General features: G+C 40.7%; 1 protein-coding gene across 4 annotated transcripts in view; it reads left to right on the top strand.

Annotated features, from left to right (window-relative positions):
• DIPK1A (divergent protein kinase domain 1A) overlaps positions 1-15,003 on the top strand; it is a 31,313-nt gene extending 16,310 nt beyond the window's left edge. For 3 of the 4 annotated variants that reach the window (XM_054979447.1, XM_054979446.1, XM_054979448.1), the window contains exons 2-5: positions 4,854-4,988; positions 5,606-5,713; positions 9,587-9,763; positions 11,350-15,003. In XM_054979447.1, the coding sequence (XP_054835422.1) occupies positions 4,869-4,988; positions 5,606-5,713; positions 9,587-9,763; positions 11,350-12,162 (1,218 nt within the window). In that variant the 5' untranslated portion in view covers positions 4,854-4,868 and the 3' untranslated portion in view covers positions 12,163-15,003. The remainder of the gene's footprint in view (positions 1-4,853; positions 4,989-5,605; positions 5,714-9,586; positions 9,764-11,349) is intronic. The other variant, XM_054979449.1, reaches the window with a different exon arrangement.
• The last annotated feature ends 1,593 nt before the right edge of the window (positions 15,004-16,596 follow it).

Genomic DNA, 16,596 nt, shown 5'->3' on the forward strand with positions numbered 1-16,596 from the left:
TGTAAATGCCTTGTTATGTTGTGTTATATGTTTTTCTTTTATACTTTTGTTTTCTGGTTCAGTTTCAAGAGAATAAGGAGAATGAGAAGAGCATATGCTGGTTCTAAAACTATACATTGTAGTAATATTGAAATACTTGTTCTTCGACATGGTCATGTTGTGACTGCTTAAAGTGTTCTTGGTAGATGATAGGTCATTTTTAGGAGACTAAGTACACAATACAGCACCAAAGTTTTGTGTGTGTGTGTGGGGGGGGAGATTCTGGAATTCTTAATTGCTGGTGTTAAATGTGTCATGTGTAAGGGTGATATGTTATTTGCTTTCAACCAGGGCTTTTTTTCAGGGGGAATGCGGGGGAATGGAGTTCCGGAACCTCTTGAAAATGGTCACATGGCTGGTGGCCCAGCCCCTGATCTCCAGACGGGGGAGTTGAGATTGCCCTCTGCACCACTCAGCAGTGCAGAGGACAATCTAAACTCCCCTCTGTCTGGAGATCAGGGGGCAGGGCCACCAGCCATGTGACCATTTTCTCTGAGGGCAACCCACTGAGTTCCACCACCTCTTTTCCCAGAAAACAAGCCCTGCTTTCAACCATACTAATCCATCTAAGGACACACCAGCATAGGGAGGGAGTGCTTTGCCATCTGGTTTCTCTGACATTCTATGGTGGAATAGCAGGAGTGTGTGCTGGAAAAATTGCTGTTTTAATTCCATATCATAATTTAAGAAATGGAAAGTGTATTGATTTTAAGTTGTTATATTGTAAAGACTCTCTGGGTTCTATTTCTGTTTTCACTAAGACCAGGTCAGATGTCTGCCCATTGTTTTCCATGCATGGAAAATGGCAGATATTCTTGAGTGGATGTTTTCTCACCAAATGGTATCAAAATATCAGGGAACCTATTCCACCCTCTCTTCTAAAGAATCCACAAGTTTCAAGTCCATTGGACAAAGGGGTCTGATTAGAACAAGGTGCCCCTGGGCATCTTCTTTGCACAGTGAAAATGGCCACTGGTTTTCTGGAATGGCGTTTTTTTTTTACCAAACTTGGTAACAGTGAGTAAATGTAGTCCTTCTGGAGTATCTATCTAGTGAGACTCCCACCTGCAGTACCAATCACATTGTAGAGGAAAGTATGTTACCTGAAGTGGTCTCCTTGCATAAGTATGATTTATGGGGGGAATTAGCTAGCAAGGAAGATGGCTATGCGAGAGGTGGTAACTGGAATCGAATCACTTGTGTCTATGGGGTCCCAATCCCAATAAGCCAAGCGAGTCTGGTGCTTCAAATCAATCAGTAACTTTTATTAAAGAACACATACACATTCCTGGGCTGGACAAAAGGCTTGAGTACTTTGATTAATAGCTGCCGGGGTGTGTGAATGGGAAGGCAAAACTGGCCGGTTAGCTGGAAGAATACACTGGAGCTAGGTTGATAGTTTTAGGTGGGGAGTAGAATATCCCAGGAATGGCTGTACATGCTTATGAATGCCATTTGATTAGCCCCTCAATCATGGATAGGAAATTTCATCACGGAAGGAGGGAAAGGAGTGTGCTAAGTGGGGTGACGCTACGAGTCCTTTATCGCTCTGGTCACAGGCGAGGCCAGGAAGATAGCAAGTCCAATCACCACTTAATCACCCTGCATTCCTTTGCGGCATTCCATTCATGCCATGTCTCCTGGGCGGGACTCAGCAACTGCTACAGGTCCTCTGCTGGCCAAACCGCAGCCATTTTATTCCAGAGGCCTGAACATTTCCAATTTTACCAGCAATCATAAATATGAGGCTGCTATAAAAATGGCAGAGGCTGGGCTGACTGCTTACAAGTAAGCCTACTTATCCATACCTAAGCAGTGAAAAATGCGAGATTGCTCAAATCACTCAATCTGGGAAAAGGTACTAACTGAAGGTCACCAGAAAAGCCAACAAAAAAGCAATGAAGAACAAACTGTTCAAAAGCACCAAAAATGAAAGGCAGAAGATCAAAGCAAACCAAATATTAAACCACAGAACCCAAAACAACAATGGAGGAAAAAGAACGGAAGACAGGCTAGCTAGTAATAATAATAAATATGACTAAACATTTGTCTAAATGATTAAATATGTCTTAAATAATAAATATGACTGAGAAGCTCCATCCAGGCAGGATCCAGCCAGAGTCTAGTATAATCCAAGAAATGCATCTTTCTCAAGGCTCAAGGAGCAGCGAGTGCAGCACTAATTGGCCAACATGATGGATGGATGCAGTTTAAAATTTCCCTCCCATCCAAGAAATACTCTGTGATTGGCCAAGGCACTAAGTTTGGCTGAGAGAAATGCTTTTCTGAGGAATAGGGAGAAATATTTTAAAAAATGGGTGGGCAATCTCCAGTAACTTCCTGACAATTCATGATGTTAAGAGATCCAGGAATCATTCCGAGAAGTCTTTGGCTGTCTCAGGTATTGCCTACCTGATCCCTTGTCAAGTGGGTCAGTAATATCCTAATGCACACCCCAAATAAGAGTTCAGAATGCAGCAAACAGAACATTGACTGGGATTTGCTGTAGAAATCATAGCACTCCCTACTTTCACTTTTAGGGGCAATGCTTACTGAGTTGGTTCTCTCTGGAGAACTGTAGACTTCCGTGTTTGTAATGTTTGCTTTATTTACAAATATCCAGTTACTGCTCAGGTGAAGACAGTTCCCAGTAGCGAATCTGCTGTGTGGCATCAGAACAGCAGAGGGAGTTTGCATTCTGTGGTGCTTCTTCTAGTCTTTCCCATTTCGATTCTGAAAAAGAAAGTTGTAAAATATTTGATTAAATCTTCACAGCCAATTTTTTAAATTCTCCTTTATTTTAGTCCTCTTCACAATTCTGTCTTCCAGTGCACAACTGACATACCTTTATCAGACAAAACACTTTGAGTTGCTATTAATTTTCAGGTGACTTTCAAACTAAAATAAAGGTAGAACTGAAGCCCTAAAACGACATGTTCTCATGGACTTAGTTGAAAATAGCCTTTTAATCTTGTGGCTGTTGTGCAAACGAATAGGCTTGTCATTCAAATTTTGTTGTCTTTGCAGCAGACCCAGGAGAGTTGTACTAGTAGGGGAAAGTGGTAATTATTTGTCCTTCCCTTGGAAATTATATCTCCATACTGGTCAAATCCAGGCTACATAAACTAGTTGAAAGGACTTAACTTGTCCTTTCAACTACTAATCATATATATCAATTCCCTTCGGGATGAGGTAAAACAAAAGCAGTAAAAATGGTCCCTTCCAGCTGTTAGCATGTAACCAGTTCACAGAGTGTCCCTAGGATGTCTTTCTTCCTATATGTTTATTGCAGAAATCTGACAGTGCAGATTGCTTGTGCTGTGCTTCTCCTGTGCTCACCATGGGAACTGGTGGGGCCCAGCCAAACAGAACTTTACATGTCTAGTATGGTTATTGGAAGCAAAGAAGCACGTGCCCAATCTTGTTCAACAGCTGTTTTGTCATGTCTTAAAAGTGACCTTATTTGAATTTTGGAGAGTAGAAGTTTGCTTTTCCTTATTCTGAATTTCAGCTATACACATAAGGGGTCTTGTGACACCCTAAATATGGATATACTGAGGAACATTAACTTCAGTTAGAGTTGGCCATTCTTGCTGAGACTCACACAAATTGAGCATACTTCATCAAATGTATGATGTGAATTCTCTGCAAGATTTTTGTCCCAAGGGAAAAGAAAATAAATTGTGAGCAATGGGGGGTACAAGGCCTACTTTGTGATGCTACTTCGCAAAGTTCAGAAGTATACAAATAAGCACCATGATCGTTCTCAATAGCTATAATTGGTAATAAGACTACCTAATTATGTTGAGCTACACAACATCTATAGAGAAGTAGATACTGTCTAGCACTAGCAGAGTAGTGCTTGTGGAAGCAAATTTCCCTGCCTTCCCCTTCCCACTGCAGCCTCTGACATTATGCCCCAGGGGGTCAGTAGATGGTAAAGTGGGAGTCTGCACTAAGATGGGAAATGACAGTAATTTCCCTCTGCTTTCTGCTTCCACAGTGGAAAATATGGTTAGGATGCTCTCACATTAAGCCTCTGACTAATATATCACATGTACTGATGAATTCTAATCCTGCAATTTCCTGTTAGAGTCCCCCCTTGAAGTTCCTTTGAAGAATGCTGACTTTAGTTCTGGTTCAATGAAATGTGTTTTCACTGGCTTCTGACTATTGCTACTAGGTAAAATACTTTTAGGGGAGTGCATGGCAAGATGTGTAAACTACAAAAAGGCATTGTTTACAGATAATTGCTTATATTACGGTGTATGATGAGCAGGTGAATAAGATTCCAGCAGTATGGCTGACATTACTAAGGTTCTGTAATAGATCCTGCAACAAGCTCAGATCCAAGCTCTGTGCACATGTCAACTTGGTAAACATTGTCTGTTAGATGGTCTGTTGTTTTTTGTGACTATTTGAGGTTAGGGATATCTGTAATCAACTAAAGAAGTGTAAGAAGAATTTACTTCATCTATAGCCTTCCTTTCTCCTCAGTGGGTCCCAAAGTTGCTTAAAAATTCTTCCCTTCTTCATTTTATCTTCACAACAACCCTGTGAAGTAGGCTGGACTGACAGAGTAACTGGCCCAAGATCACCCAGCAAGCTTGCATGGCAGAGTAGGAATTCAAACCTGGATCTCCCAGAACCTAGTCTGAAACACTAACCTGTACTGTACTGTACTATTAAAAGAGTTTGCTTGGTGATAATGATAAATTCTATACAGAATTTGAGTTCTTATGATAGTAGAGGCAGAATATAACATTTTTGTTGAAATACTCACACCTCTCTTCTTTTCCTCTCTCTTCCTCAAGGTTCGCTTCTCTTATATGCGAATGAAGTATCTCTTCTTTTCATGGCTAGGAGTATTTATTGGCAGTTGGATTATTTATGTTCAGTACTCATCTTACACAGAACTTTGCAGAGGGCATGACTGCAAGAAAATAATAGTAAGTATAATTTCTTAAATATATAAAAATGTTTAAACATCACCTTTGTAGCCTGATCCTGTTTGTTCAGAAGCCTCATTGAGTTCAGTGCGACTTTCTCCCAAGTAATGTCCGTAATGTACAATAGTTGTCTCAGGTACGTATATCAAAACAAAGACTATAATCTGTTTAGTCCAGAACCATGTCATTAACATCACGTTCTCTACTGTGTAGTTTGTGGATCGCAGCCCAGGCTTTCAGACATCTTGGATAGACAAACTATTTGTCAGAATATGAGTGTTATTGATTTGGATGTAACATGGAAGGGACTGGTGTGGAACCACTTAAGTACATTTAGTGTTTTTACTGTGGTACTTGTGTCAGTGGCAATGATCCTCCTTGTTAAGGATGGGTTGTTGCATCAGAGGAATTCAGAAACTAACCTGAGATAGAAACACTTCAAATACTGGTCCTGTCTAATTCAATATAGATATATGTAACCTATATGTAGGATAAGCTTTTGAAATATGCCTTCAAGCTTTTGAAATAATCAGCAAAAGTCTTTTTTAGGATGGAAAAATTAAATGAAATTCAGGTTGTCTGACATCTGCCTCTTTTTTTTTTCCTCCCCACAACAGTGTGATAAATATAAGACTGGGGTTATTGATGGATCAGCATGTAGTAGCCTGTGCACAAGACAAACTCTGTATTTTGGAAAATGTTTGTCAACCAAACCTAACAACCAGGTATGACTTATTTTTGCCAAGTTAAGAAAATATGCAATGATAAAACCCCAAAGAAGTTCAATTCCAGTGTATTACTGTGAAATGATAGGTAAAACACATTCAGAAGTCTTTGTTGTATTGTCGAAGGCTTTCACGGCCGGAGAACGATGGTTGTTGTGGGTTTTCCGGGCTGTATTGCCGTGGTCTTGGCATTGTAGTTCCTGACGTTTCGCCAGCAGCTGTGGCTGGCATCTTCAGAGGTGTAGCACCAAAAAACAGAGATCTCTCAGTGTCAAAAGATCTCTGTCTTTTGGTGCTACACCTCTGAAAATGCCAGCCACAGCTGCTGGCGAAACGTCAGGAACTACAATGCCAAGACCACGGCAAGACCACGGCCCGGAAAACCCACAACAACCAAAAGTCTTTGTGTTAAACTGGCTTGCCAACCTCCAACATTTCACAATTAGCACCTGGCCTGAATGACCATATAATACCATGTATTGCAGAACAGTGTTTTATTTCACAGCACCCCTGTGAGGTAGGTTAGGCTTAGAGAAGGTGACTGGCCCAAGGTTACTCAGCTAGTTTCAAGGCCATGCAGGTCTCCTGATCCTACTCTGACCCTGTAGCCACTATGGCACACCAGCTCATTCCCATGGAAACCATGGCTTACTCATCCCATTGCTCAACCACAGCCAGCTTTACCTGGATCAGGGCATCACTCTTAGTATGCTTTAAAATATCTTCAGTATCATTTTATAAAGATGACACCTGCTGACTCCTAAATCTGAGCTTTTACTGTCTCAGGAACAGACAATTGGTTGTGATACTTTTGCAAAAAATTTTGCAAATATGTTTGGAACAGGATGCCATTTGTAACATAGGTTAGTCAGAAGAAATGCCTAATACATCACCTGGTCTATTTATGGACCATTTTGATCCAAGTCCTGTGATGGATGTTGACAAGATCTGGGATCTGTGAAGGCCACCACTTGTGCCATGGACCTTCGCCCATCCTGGCTGCTAAAATCATGTAAGAGCCACATCAATGAGCCCTCAGTGTCTGACAGTGTGATGTAGTGGCTAAAGTGATGGACTAGGATCTAAGCAGACCAGGTTTGACTTCTCACTTGCTGGATGACTTTGGGTCAGTAACACTTTCTTAGCCTAACCTACCTCACAGGGTTTGTTGTGGGGGAAAATGGAGGAGAATGATGTAAGCAGCTTTAGCTCCCCATTGAAGAAAGATAAAGTAAAATAAAATAAAAATCAGTCAATCAATAAGTGTCATAATGTTAGTAACTCAGGGCACATAGCCACTCAAAGAGGTGGTTTTTCCATCCACTACTTTAAAAGCCATTCCTGCAAAAAAGATGTGGTCAGTTATCTCCTGGTCTCTTCTCTGCCCTTTCTAGGCAAAGTGATTGAGAGAACAGTAGCGGACCAACTCCAGGTCTTCTTGGTAACACATCTGCTCTAGACTCTTTCCAGTCTGGCTTCAGGCCTGGCTGTGGGATGGAGACTGCCCTGTTGACTATCTCTGTCAGAATATGGACAATGGTCATGCCTCTTTGTTGCTTCTGCTGGATAATATCTGCAGAATTTGATATAGTGGACCATGTTATCATGTTGAGATGTTTGGAGGCAGAAGTAGGTATCAGGTGATATGCACTGGACTGGTTCACATTTGCTTGTTCAAATCTCCTGGTGATGCAGTAGAGGTCATGTATAGCTGCTGAACTGCTGTGGTTAAATGGCTAATAAAAAAGAAATTATACCCTAGAAGGGAGAAAGCTTGAAGAATCTGCCTTCTCCACTACCCATTTTCTAACAGGGGTCCAGCTGACTCTTTCTGATTCAATAATAATAATAACTGAGCTTATATACCACTCGTCTAGACAGATTAGTGCCCCAACTGGAGTGGTGAACAAGTTAGTGTTATTATTATCCCCACAATACTGCTGAGGAGCTGGGGCTGAAAGGAGTGGCTTACCCAAGGCCACCTACTGAGCTCATGGCAGTAGTGGGATTCAAACCAGTAGAGTGCTGATTCACAGCCGAACCACTTAATCACTGTGCTACAGCAGCTCTCTAAGAGCCTTGGGATTATGCCTGATCCAACATTACTGCTGGAGAAACAAGTTAATGTAGCTTCAAAAAAGGCTTATCTTTCGTGCCCCCCACCTTATGAACTGCCGTGCTTGATGAAGCCAGGAAACTCCCACTCTGCAAACTTTGCAAAACTTAATTATTCATGAGAGCTTTTTTGGACAGATAAATAGGGCTGTTCTGTAAGGAAATGGTTCAGAAAGGTGCTTTTGTAAAAGGATGACTGCGGACTAAACTACTTTCTATTGCTGCATGATCCTCCTGGATAATTTTTGCATCATTTAGCACGTCATATTAATGCTTATGCTTTGTTTCAGCTCTGTTTCAGATTTCTGGCTGGTTTCGGATTTCTGGAATCCAAATACTATTGCACTGTTTATAGAATGTCCTATCCTGCTGATTGTATTGACTTACACTGTGTAATCTGTCTTGAGTCTCAGTGAGAAAGACTATAAATTATGTAAATAAATAACAAATTTAGCATTCAGCTTTGCTTTAAATTTGTTATTCTTGACATGCCTCACAGTGAACTAATTGAAAATTGAAGGAGTTCATATGCAACAATGAACTTTTTGAAGTAAATTAAATTTCTATTATGAGTGTGAACATTTAAAGAATTTTCTTTGTAATCATGGTTTATACTATGCAGAAGATTACAGCAATCATCCAGCATCTAAAATGTATTGTACCATTTCATATTTGTTGCAATGTTTATCTTGCTGATCTACGAGGTCATAACTGCTTTAGCAGTTGTGACATATAACAATTGTTTCAAAAGCATGTGAGACAGTGTCTGTATTCAATCATACCGTGTTCTTTTCTGTCTCCTGCCATGAACTTAATTTGTAGTGCATAGTAGCCTTGCAGTGCAATCGTAAGCAGAGTTACTCCAGTCTAAGATAATCGATTACAGTGGTGTTAGACTAGAGTAACTCTGCTTACGATTGCACTGTTAGTGGAGGTTATTGTAAATAACATGATCTTTCTGCTAGTTTTTTTTTAAAAAAACCTTTTAAAGTACATTTTAGGTGGGTAGCCGTGTTGGTCCTTAGTAAAAGAGCAAGATGCAAGTCCAGTAGCACCTTAAAGACCAACTAGATTTACAGGGTATAAGCTTTTGAGAGTCAGAGCTCCCTTCATCACATACAAGAAGTGGAAAAAGGAAAGAGTCCTTGTAATCCAGGCAGAGGGTGGGAGGGGTATTATAAATTAGCGTATCAGGAAACTAGCTGTAATACATATTATAGTTAGCTTGATATAGCCTGAGTGTGAAGTACAGAAAATGAGCATCTGTAATGCGAGAAAAATCCTGTCTTGATTCAGCATTCTAATTTACAATACCTCTCCCACTCTCTGCCTGGATTATAAGGACTCTTTTTCCACTCCTTGTATCTGACGAAGGGAGCTCTGACTCTTGAAAGGTCATACCCTGGAAATCTAGTTTGTCTTTAAGGTGCTACTGGATCTAAATCTTGCTCTTTAAAGTATATCACCCAATATGATAAAAGCAGGAATTCCTCTTCTAGAATGGCACCTGTCCACCCCCAGTGCTTTGTAATTGCATGTATTAAAAACTAGAAAAAAAATTCAGTACTGCTATCTAATTGAACAAAGCATCTATTTAATCAATCAGAAAGGGTTTCAATCAACTTTAAATCTTTTAGCAGCCAAAGTGATCTTGAGGGGCAGCACTACTCAACAGACTGTAGATTAAATAGTGCAATCCTATATAATTCTTTGGTGTCAAACAAGATTTTCTCTTTTGGTCCCCTCTGTCTTGTTCAGATGTATTTAGGAGTCTGGGGTAATCTACAAGGTGTTATAAAATGCCAGATGGAAGAAATCGCTCATATTGATCTCAGAACTGAACTGGAACCAAGGAAGGAAACTATTCTGTTTGATAAACCAACTAGAGGAACCACTGTTCAGAAATTCAAGGAGATGGTCTATGGGCTTTTTAAAGTAAGTATGTTTCCCTTATGTCCTCAGTGGTGGCAAGCTGGTAAACTCAGTAATCTGGTGATGTCCCCTGCCTCCATTGCTTACTATGGGCATAGCTTTGTGATACTAAAGTGAGTTATATATTGGGACAACCATTTTGAACAAATAGTGAGTTCTTAAAACATTTCACTTCTAATGACTAACTGGGCAAGTGACTAAGACAAAAAAAGACACTGACTGCATTCATATGTCATAGTAAGCCATGATTTAAAGTGTGGTTTGTGCAACAAGTTCTGGTTGGTCTACTAGATGTAAATAAATCCTGGGTTGGCTTCCCAGTGGGGAAGACAGTCTTTCAGCAGCCAAAGTGATCTTGAGGGGCAGCAATACTCAATACACTGTCGATTGTGCTTTCAACAAGCAGTTTGTACAAACTGTAGTCTTAAAACCAGCTACAGGACCTGGTGTTTTTTTTTGTTGTTTTTTTTTGAAATCCTGATTTGTGTCCACCAGCAAACCTGTGTGTGTTGGACTGACTGCATTTCATAACAATTCAGCTTTCTAATGAGGGTTTGAGCAATCTGTGATTTATAAGCCATGGTGAATGCAACCACTATAAAATCTATATAGCTGGATAGTATGTTGCGCTCCAAGCACATTTGATCCAGCATAGCTCTGCTAAAATTACTAAGCGAATAGGTTAAGAAGGGGAGCGAGAAGCAACGTTTGAAACAACTACGCATGGTCAGGTTGGGTCATGTTCGTATCTAAAGGTCTTGATTGCAGTGCTGACATATAGGGCCCGGATGGTTTCCTCTTTTGTGAACAGGGAAAGTAACATAGGAGAAATCAAAAAGGCATGAATGTCTTCTGTACAGAGTCCTGTCACTCAATTTAAGGCTTCTTGCTGGTCTTGAGGGCTTTTCAATTGCTTATCCACTGTACAGGTTACCCTGATTTACAGAACAATTCTAGCCTGACATCTCTGGTATTATTTTGTGACATTTCCTTAAACGGGAACTTCTTGAAGCAATATGTACAATTAGAACTTCAGAACATTTTAATAAAACATTTCCTTTTCTGATCTTAATACTGCATGAGGAAAATGCATTCCATTAAATGGTTGTGTAACTGGCATTTCATGGAACTGAGAACAAACTGTACATGAGCTGCTTGTTTTCTCTCACTGTTGTGATTGGGGAATTATGCTATGACTTTTAATGCATTGCTAATGCTGTTTTAAAGGTTACTCCATCACATGACTTTCCTATCTTCACATTTTCACAATTGTAATGTTTAAACAGCATCACAGCATACAGTTCCTTAATCCCCTATCAGATAATCAGAATATTACAAAATGTACTTTTTGGATACCTGTGAATGTGTTAGAAAAGATGATGTGTAAAATGGCCCTAAATAATTTAGTTGAAGAACTTGGAATAAAACACAGAAGGATCTCTTACTATCCTATGATTATATCAGGATTTTATTTCTTCAAGGGGTTCTCAGTGTATGGATAGTTCAATGTTGGTATCAAGCAACAGTTGAGTTATTGGAAGAAATAAATGCATATGATATTTGACCATGTATGCATGGCTTCTTTCTAGGCAAAACTAGGTGAGCAGGGAAACCTTCCGGAGTTGGTTAATCTAATCTTGTCTGTTGCTGATGGAAACAAAGATGGTAGAGTTTCCTTGCCAGAAGCAAAGTCAGCGTGGGCTCTCCTTCAGTTAAACGAGTTTCTGCTAATGGTAATCCTTCAAGATAAAGAACATACTCCCAAATTATTGGGCTTCTGTGGGGATCTTTATGTGATGGAAAAAGTTGAATATACCTCTCTCTTTGGAATAAGCCTTCCATGGATGGTTGAACTTTTCATTCCCTCTGGTTTCAGAAGAAGCATAGACCAGTGGTTTACTCCATCATGGCCAAGAAAGGCAAAAATAGCCATAGGGCTTCTAGAATTTGTGGAAGACATTTTCCATGGACCTTATGGAAATTTTCTTATGTGTGATACGAGTGCCAAAAACCTGGGTTACAATGACAAATATGATTTGAAAATGGTGGACATGAGAAAAATAGTGCCAGAAATGAACTTGAAAGAACTGATTAAAGATCGTCACTGTGAGTCTGACCTTGATTGTGTGTATGGCTCAGACTGTAGAACTGTGTGTGACCAAAGTAAAATGAAATGTACCACAGAAATAATTCAGCCAAATTTAGCAAAGGTGTGCCATTTACTAAAGGACTACTTGCTTCGTGGGGCTCCTCTGGAAATACATGAAGAGCTTGAGAAACAACTGTACTCCTGCATTGCCCTGAAAGTCTCAGCTAACCAGATGGAGATGGAGCATTCTTTAATACTGAACAACTTAAAAACTTTATTGTGGAAAAAAATATCTCATACAAATGATTCTTAGTTTGTCTCTAAAGAAAACATGGATACTGCTGTAGGAACTGGCCACTTTGTCAAACACAGCTTCAACATTTTTTAAATGCTCTATGTAGCTTAATCAGTTTCATCGATACTCCTTCGAACACTGCCACCCCAGTGATTTTTCCAGCTGGAAAAATGAAGTGTATTTTCAAATATCTGCTTTGACAGAGACTACAGAAGCCATATGGCTACAGCACTCTCATGTAGAGAGAGAGACAATGCAGGCTTCATGTTCTCCTTTTGCCCTTACCCAAATTAACATTTTTACCAAGGGCATTTTATTGATCACATTTGCTGTGCTCCTTCAAACTTATTTGAGCCAAGCTTGAACATTCAGAAAAAAAGCATGGGGGTATAGAGCTTCTGTAGCTGTATTAGTTCAGAAAGTGAGTGTGGGATAAAGTTTGAATATTTGGTCATTTCAAAAACTTCCTGCATAGGGGAGTCTACCACGTCAGAGAGAAGGGTTGTAACTTATCTCCCTAGTGTGCAGTCTTTCCACAATCAGGAAGTTTTTGAAATGGAAAACTGCTGAAACTCATGAATTCTACCTGCACTCTTAAGTAACACAGTCCCAAGAGGGCATTCGCCTTTAATACTGTGAGACGTTCCATCACTCTCCCACTGCAGTGGTTTTGTGATTCTTTCGAAAGTTTCTTTAGGAGTCTGATTTTACGAACACTTAACCTGAATACCCACCACTATTAGAATCTAACATGGTAGTATCCAAGCTGCTGTCTATAAATGAAATATTTTCATGTTTGTTTACTAATTTTAGCAGGGCAGAATTTGCACATTAGTGATTTTTAAGAGAAAATCAATGTGATGATTGAAAAATGTTTTAAAGAAACTGGAGGTTTTTTGAGACCTGAACCTTTTTGTTAACTTTTTACATTTGTATACACATTTACCTCATGCATACATTGAATGTTACCAAGTTAGCCGAAATTTCCTAGTTAAAAACATGCATTGTACCATGCTAGCCGTTAAAATTGAAATAAAGCATGTTGCGTGCATATACAGACACACTGTAGCAGCAATATTTATAGACAAACAGATTACACAAATTTATAACAAAGGGGTTAAGTATCACTGTTATGAAGCCAAGGATTTGGGGGGCACTTTATGCATTTTTTATATGGATTACATTATTTTAATGTAATTAATAGTCAGATCATAGTTGTTGCTATTTGAGGTGAAATATTTGAAACCATGGGGCATAAGCCAGTCAAAGGTAAGCATCTCTACTACCCTGTTTCCATGAATATTTTCTCTGAAACTGAATTCAAAAAGAATAGGTAGGTAGCTATGTTGGTCTGCAGCAGAACAGCAGGCTCCGAGTCTAGTGGCACCTTACAGACCAACAAGATTCTCAGGGTGTAACATCTCCAGTTCTCCACCAAGCTTTCGAGAGTCAAAGCTCCCTTCAGATATCTGGAGCAGCTTTGACTCTCAAAAGCTTATACCCTGAAAATCTTGTTGGTCTCTAAGGTGTCACTGGACTCAAATTTCTGAATTCAATGTGCGCAGGACTACAGGCGAACCCAATCTGACTACAACAGAGTAGTAGTATGTGTTTAACCCCAACTGAAATCAGAGGAGGAACTGTGCTTAATAACGACCTGCTCTTTCCCATAAGTATCAGCCACCTTGGTAAATCCTACCAGAGTTGTTGGATCCAAGTCTGTTAGTCCAAAAGCCAAATTGATTAAGTGCTTTAGCTTAACTAAATTATAGATCACTTGATGTCATCCTGAAATGTGTATTAGATTAGATCCAAAGGTTCCCATCTGCTAAGTGGAGGAAAGGGACCACTGGATCCAACCCACTATTTTAAAGTTAAAGTTTGAATTAATATTGTGCAATATCTAACCTTGTTCTAGGACCAAGGCAGGCTGGTTTTTAAACCTGGATTTTCCTTGAGTTAGAGGCCATGGGCATCCTGAACTGAAACTCTATCTTTGCTTTACTTGCAAAGCAGTAAAGTGAAATAAGACAACGGGCAGATATATGTATAAGAGCACTTCTCCTAGTTCAATTTTTGAAACTGTTTGGTAGTTTTTCCAGTATCTGTTTTGTGTGTTTCACAGGCCTACATGCATGGTCTCCACTTCTGAACAAATATAACAACTTTGACTGCAAATAGATAACCATGGTGTCTTTTAGCTTCTAGATGTTAACACTACATTCACTGCAGTTGGACATTCCCTAAATCTGCTCAACTGACATGTCATTCATTGTTTTGCAGAACTCTTGTAATGCACTTGTGTACATGATCCTTGATACTAATTTGTACTTTCCACCTCTTCACCTGCCACACTTCTATTTCTCTTACAAGGGGGAGACGCTAAATAAAATGTTTTTAAAGTTTTTCTATTTACATTTAATATGCTGCTTTTGACATGATTTGTTCTACCCCCATAATCAACAAGCACTCAAAACAATTTTTTGTGATCCCTAAATCAAATGTGAAATATTAATTTGTTTTACAATCATATGCATTGTTGCCTTGTATAAATATTTTTACTAACCCACAGCATCCACATTTTTTTTTCTCATTTGACAAGCAGCAGCATTTGATATTTCCAACTACTAAGCAGCCCACATCATACCAGGCATGTATTTATGCCAGGAAGATCTAAATGTCAGTATTGTTACAATCATTGCTCGGTGGTAGTGGGGATCTTGAGCCAAATATTCCTAGACATTTAAATGATTTGAGTAACAAAGCAGTTTCTACTGTTTTACTTTGATTGCTGTTACACCATCTTCATGAGTTTTCATTTTGAATATGAACTGTTTACAATAAACTGAAATTATTTCATGTTTTTCTGAAGTATTTTTAACTTGACAAGTCCTAAAAGCTGATAAAGATAACTCTTACAGAGGGAAAGGAGGGAACAACTAATATTCATTTTCTAGTCGAGTTCAAAGGAATAAACAGGGTTTCTCACCTGTAACTGTTGATCGTCGAGTCTCTTCTGTGCAGACACACATTGGGACTGCGCAGGCGCAGGCCAGCCGCGGAAAAGATTTTTCTAGCTCTAAGAGATGTGAGGGGGACGTTCGGATCCACCGCGCATGCGCGCCGGTGTTCCCGCCAATTTTGAATGCATATATATCCGAACGTCCCCGGCATTCCCTCAGTTCACCTGAGCCGCCGGAGAAACAATGGAAGAAACCAAGCACTCACAGCGGGGCAGGCGGGAGGGAATGTGTGTCTGCACAGAAGAGACTCGACGATCAACAGTTACAGGTGAGAAACCCTGTTTATCGTCTTCGTCCTTCTGTGCAGCCCCACATTGGGAGAGTAACTAGCATCTCACCAATGGGGGCGGGTGTGAGTGTCTACTTGAACAAGGACTGCAGGACAGCTGTGCCCACAGCCGAGTCACGTCGTGCATGCACATCCACAGAATAGTGCTTGATGAAAGTGTCTGCAGTGGACCATGTCGCAGCTTGGCAGACGTCCCGGAGCGGCACTCCTCGTAGGAAGGCAGCAGAAGCAGCTTGCGCTCGAGTGGAATGAGCGGTAACCAACAAGGGACACTGGACTCCAGCATGCTGATAGCAAAGTTTAATCGTAGACACAATCCAGCGAGAGATGGACTGGGCAGAAGCAGGTGAGCCCTTGCGAGGGCCAGAGTAACACACAAACAGGGCAGGAGACTTCCTGAAACATTTGGTGCGGTGCAAATAAAACAATAAAGCACGCTTTACATCCAATGTGTGTAGTGCTCGTTCCCCTGGGGATGAAGGTGTTGGAAAAAAGGAAGGGAGGAACACCTTTTGCTGTAGGTGAAACCTTGAGACTACCTTGGGCAGAAACTCCATGCTAGTGTGGAGCATGACAGTACCAGGGAAAAACTGCAGGAAGGGAGGGTCACACCGCAGGGCAGACAGCTCCCCAACACGCCTAGAGGACGTGATTGCCACCAGGAAAGCCACCTTCTGAGTGAGCAAAGGCAGGGGACAAGAAGATAGAGGCTCAAAGGGCTGGAGCATCAGCTGGGAGAGAACCAGGGAGAGACTCCATTGTGGAATGGGATGGGCCCTAGGAGGGAAGGTCTTGAACAGGCCCTTCAGGAACTGCTTGGAAAGCCAGTGAGTAAAAACTGTCTTCCCATCAATCTGCTCATGGAAGGCAGAGATTGCAGCCATGTGGACCTTAATACTGGAAAACGCAAGGCCCTGGGAGCAGAGATCCAGGAGGTAGTCCAGGATGACAGGGAGCGGGCAACTAAAGGGAGAAACCCCCTTTGGGGCCAACCACCGGGAAAAACGTGACCACTTCCTCTGGTAGGACAACCTGGTGGACGGTTTCCGGGCATTCAAGATCACCCCAAGCACCCCAGAAGAGAGGTTCATTCCCGGTTGCCCAGAAGCCAGGCAGCCAGATTCAGTACAGCCACATCGT

The sequence above is a fragment of the Eublepharis macularius genome, chromosome 5 (assembly GCF_028583425.1).
Source record: "Eublepharis macularius isolate TG4126 chromosome 5, MPM_Emac_v1.0, whole genome shotgun sequence".
Lineage (NCBI taxonomy): Eukaryota > Metazoa > Chordata > Lepidosauria > Squamata > Eublepharidae > Eublepharis > Eublepharis macularius.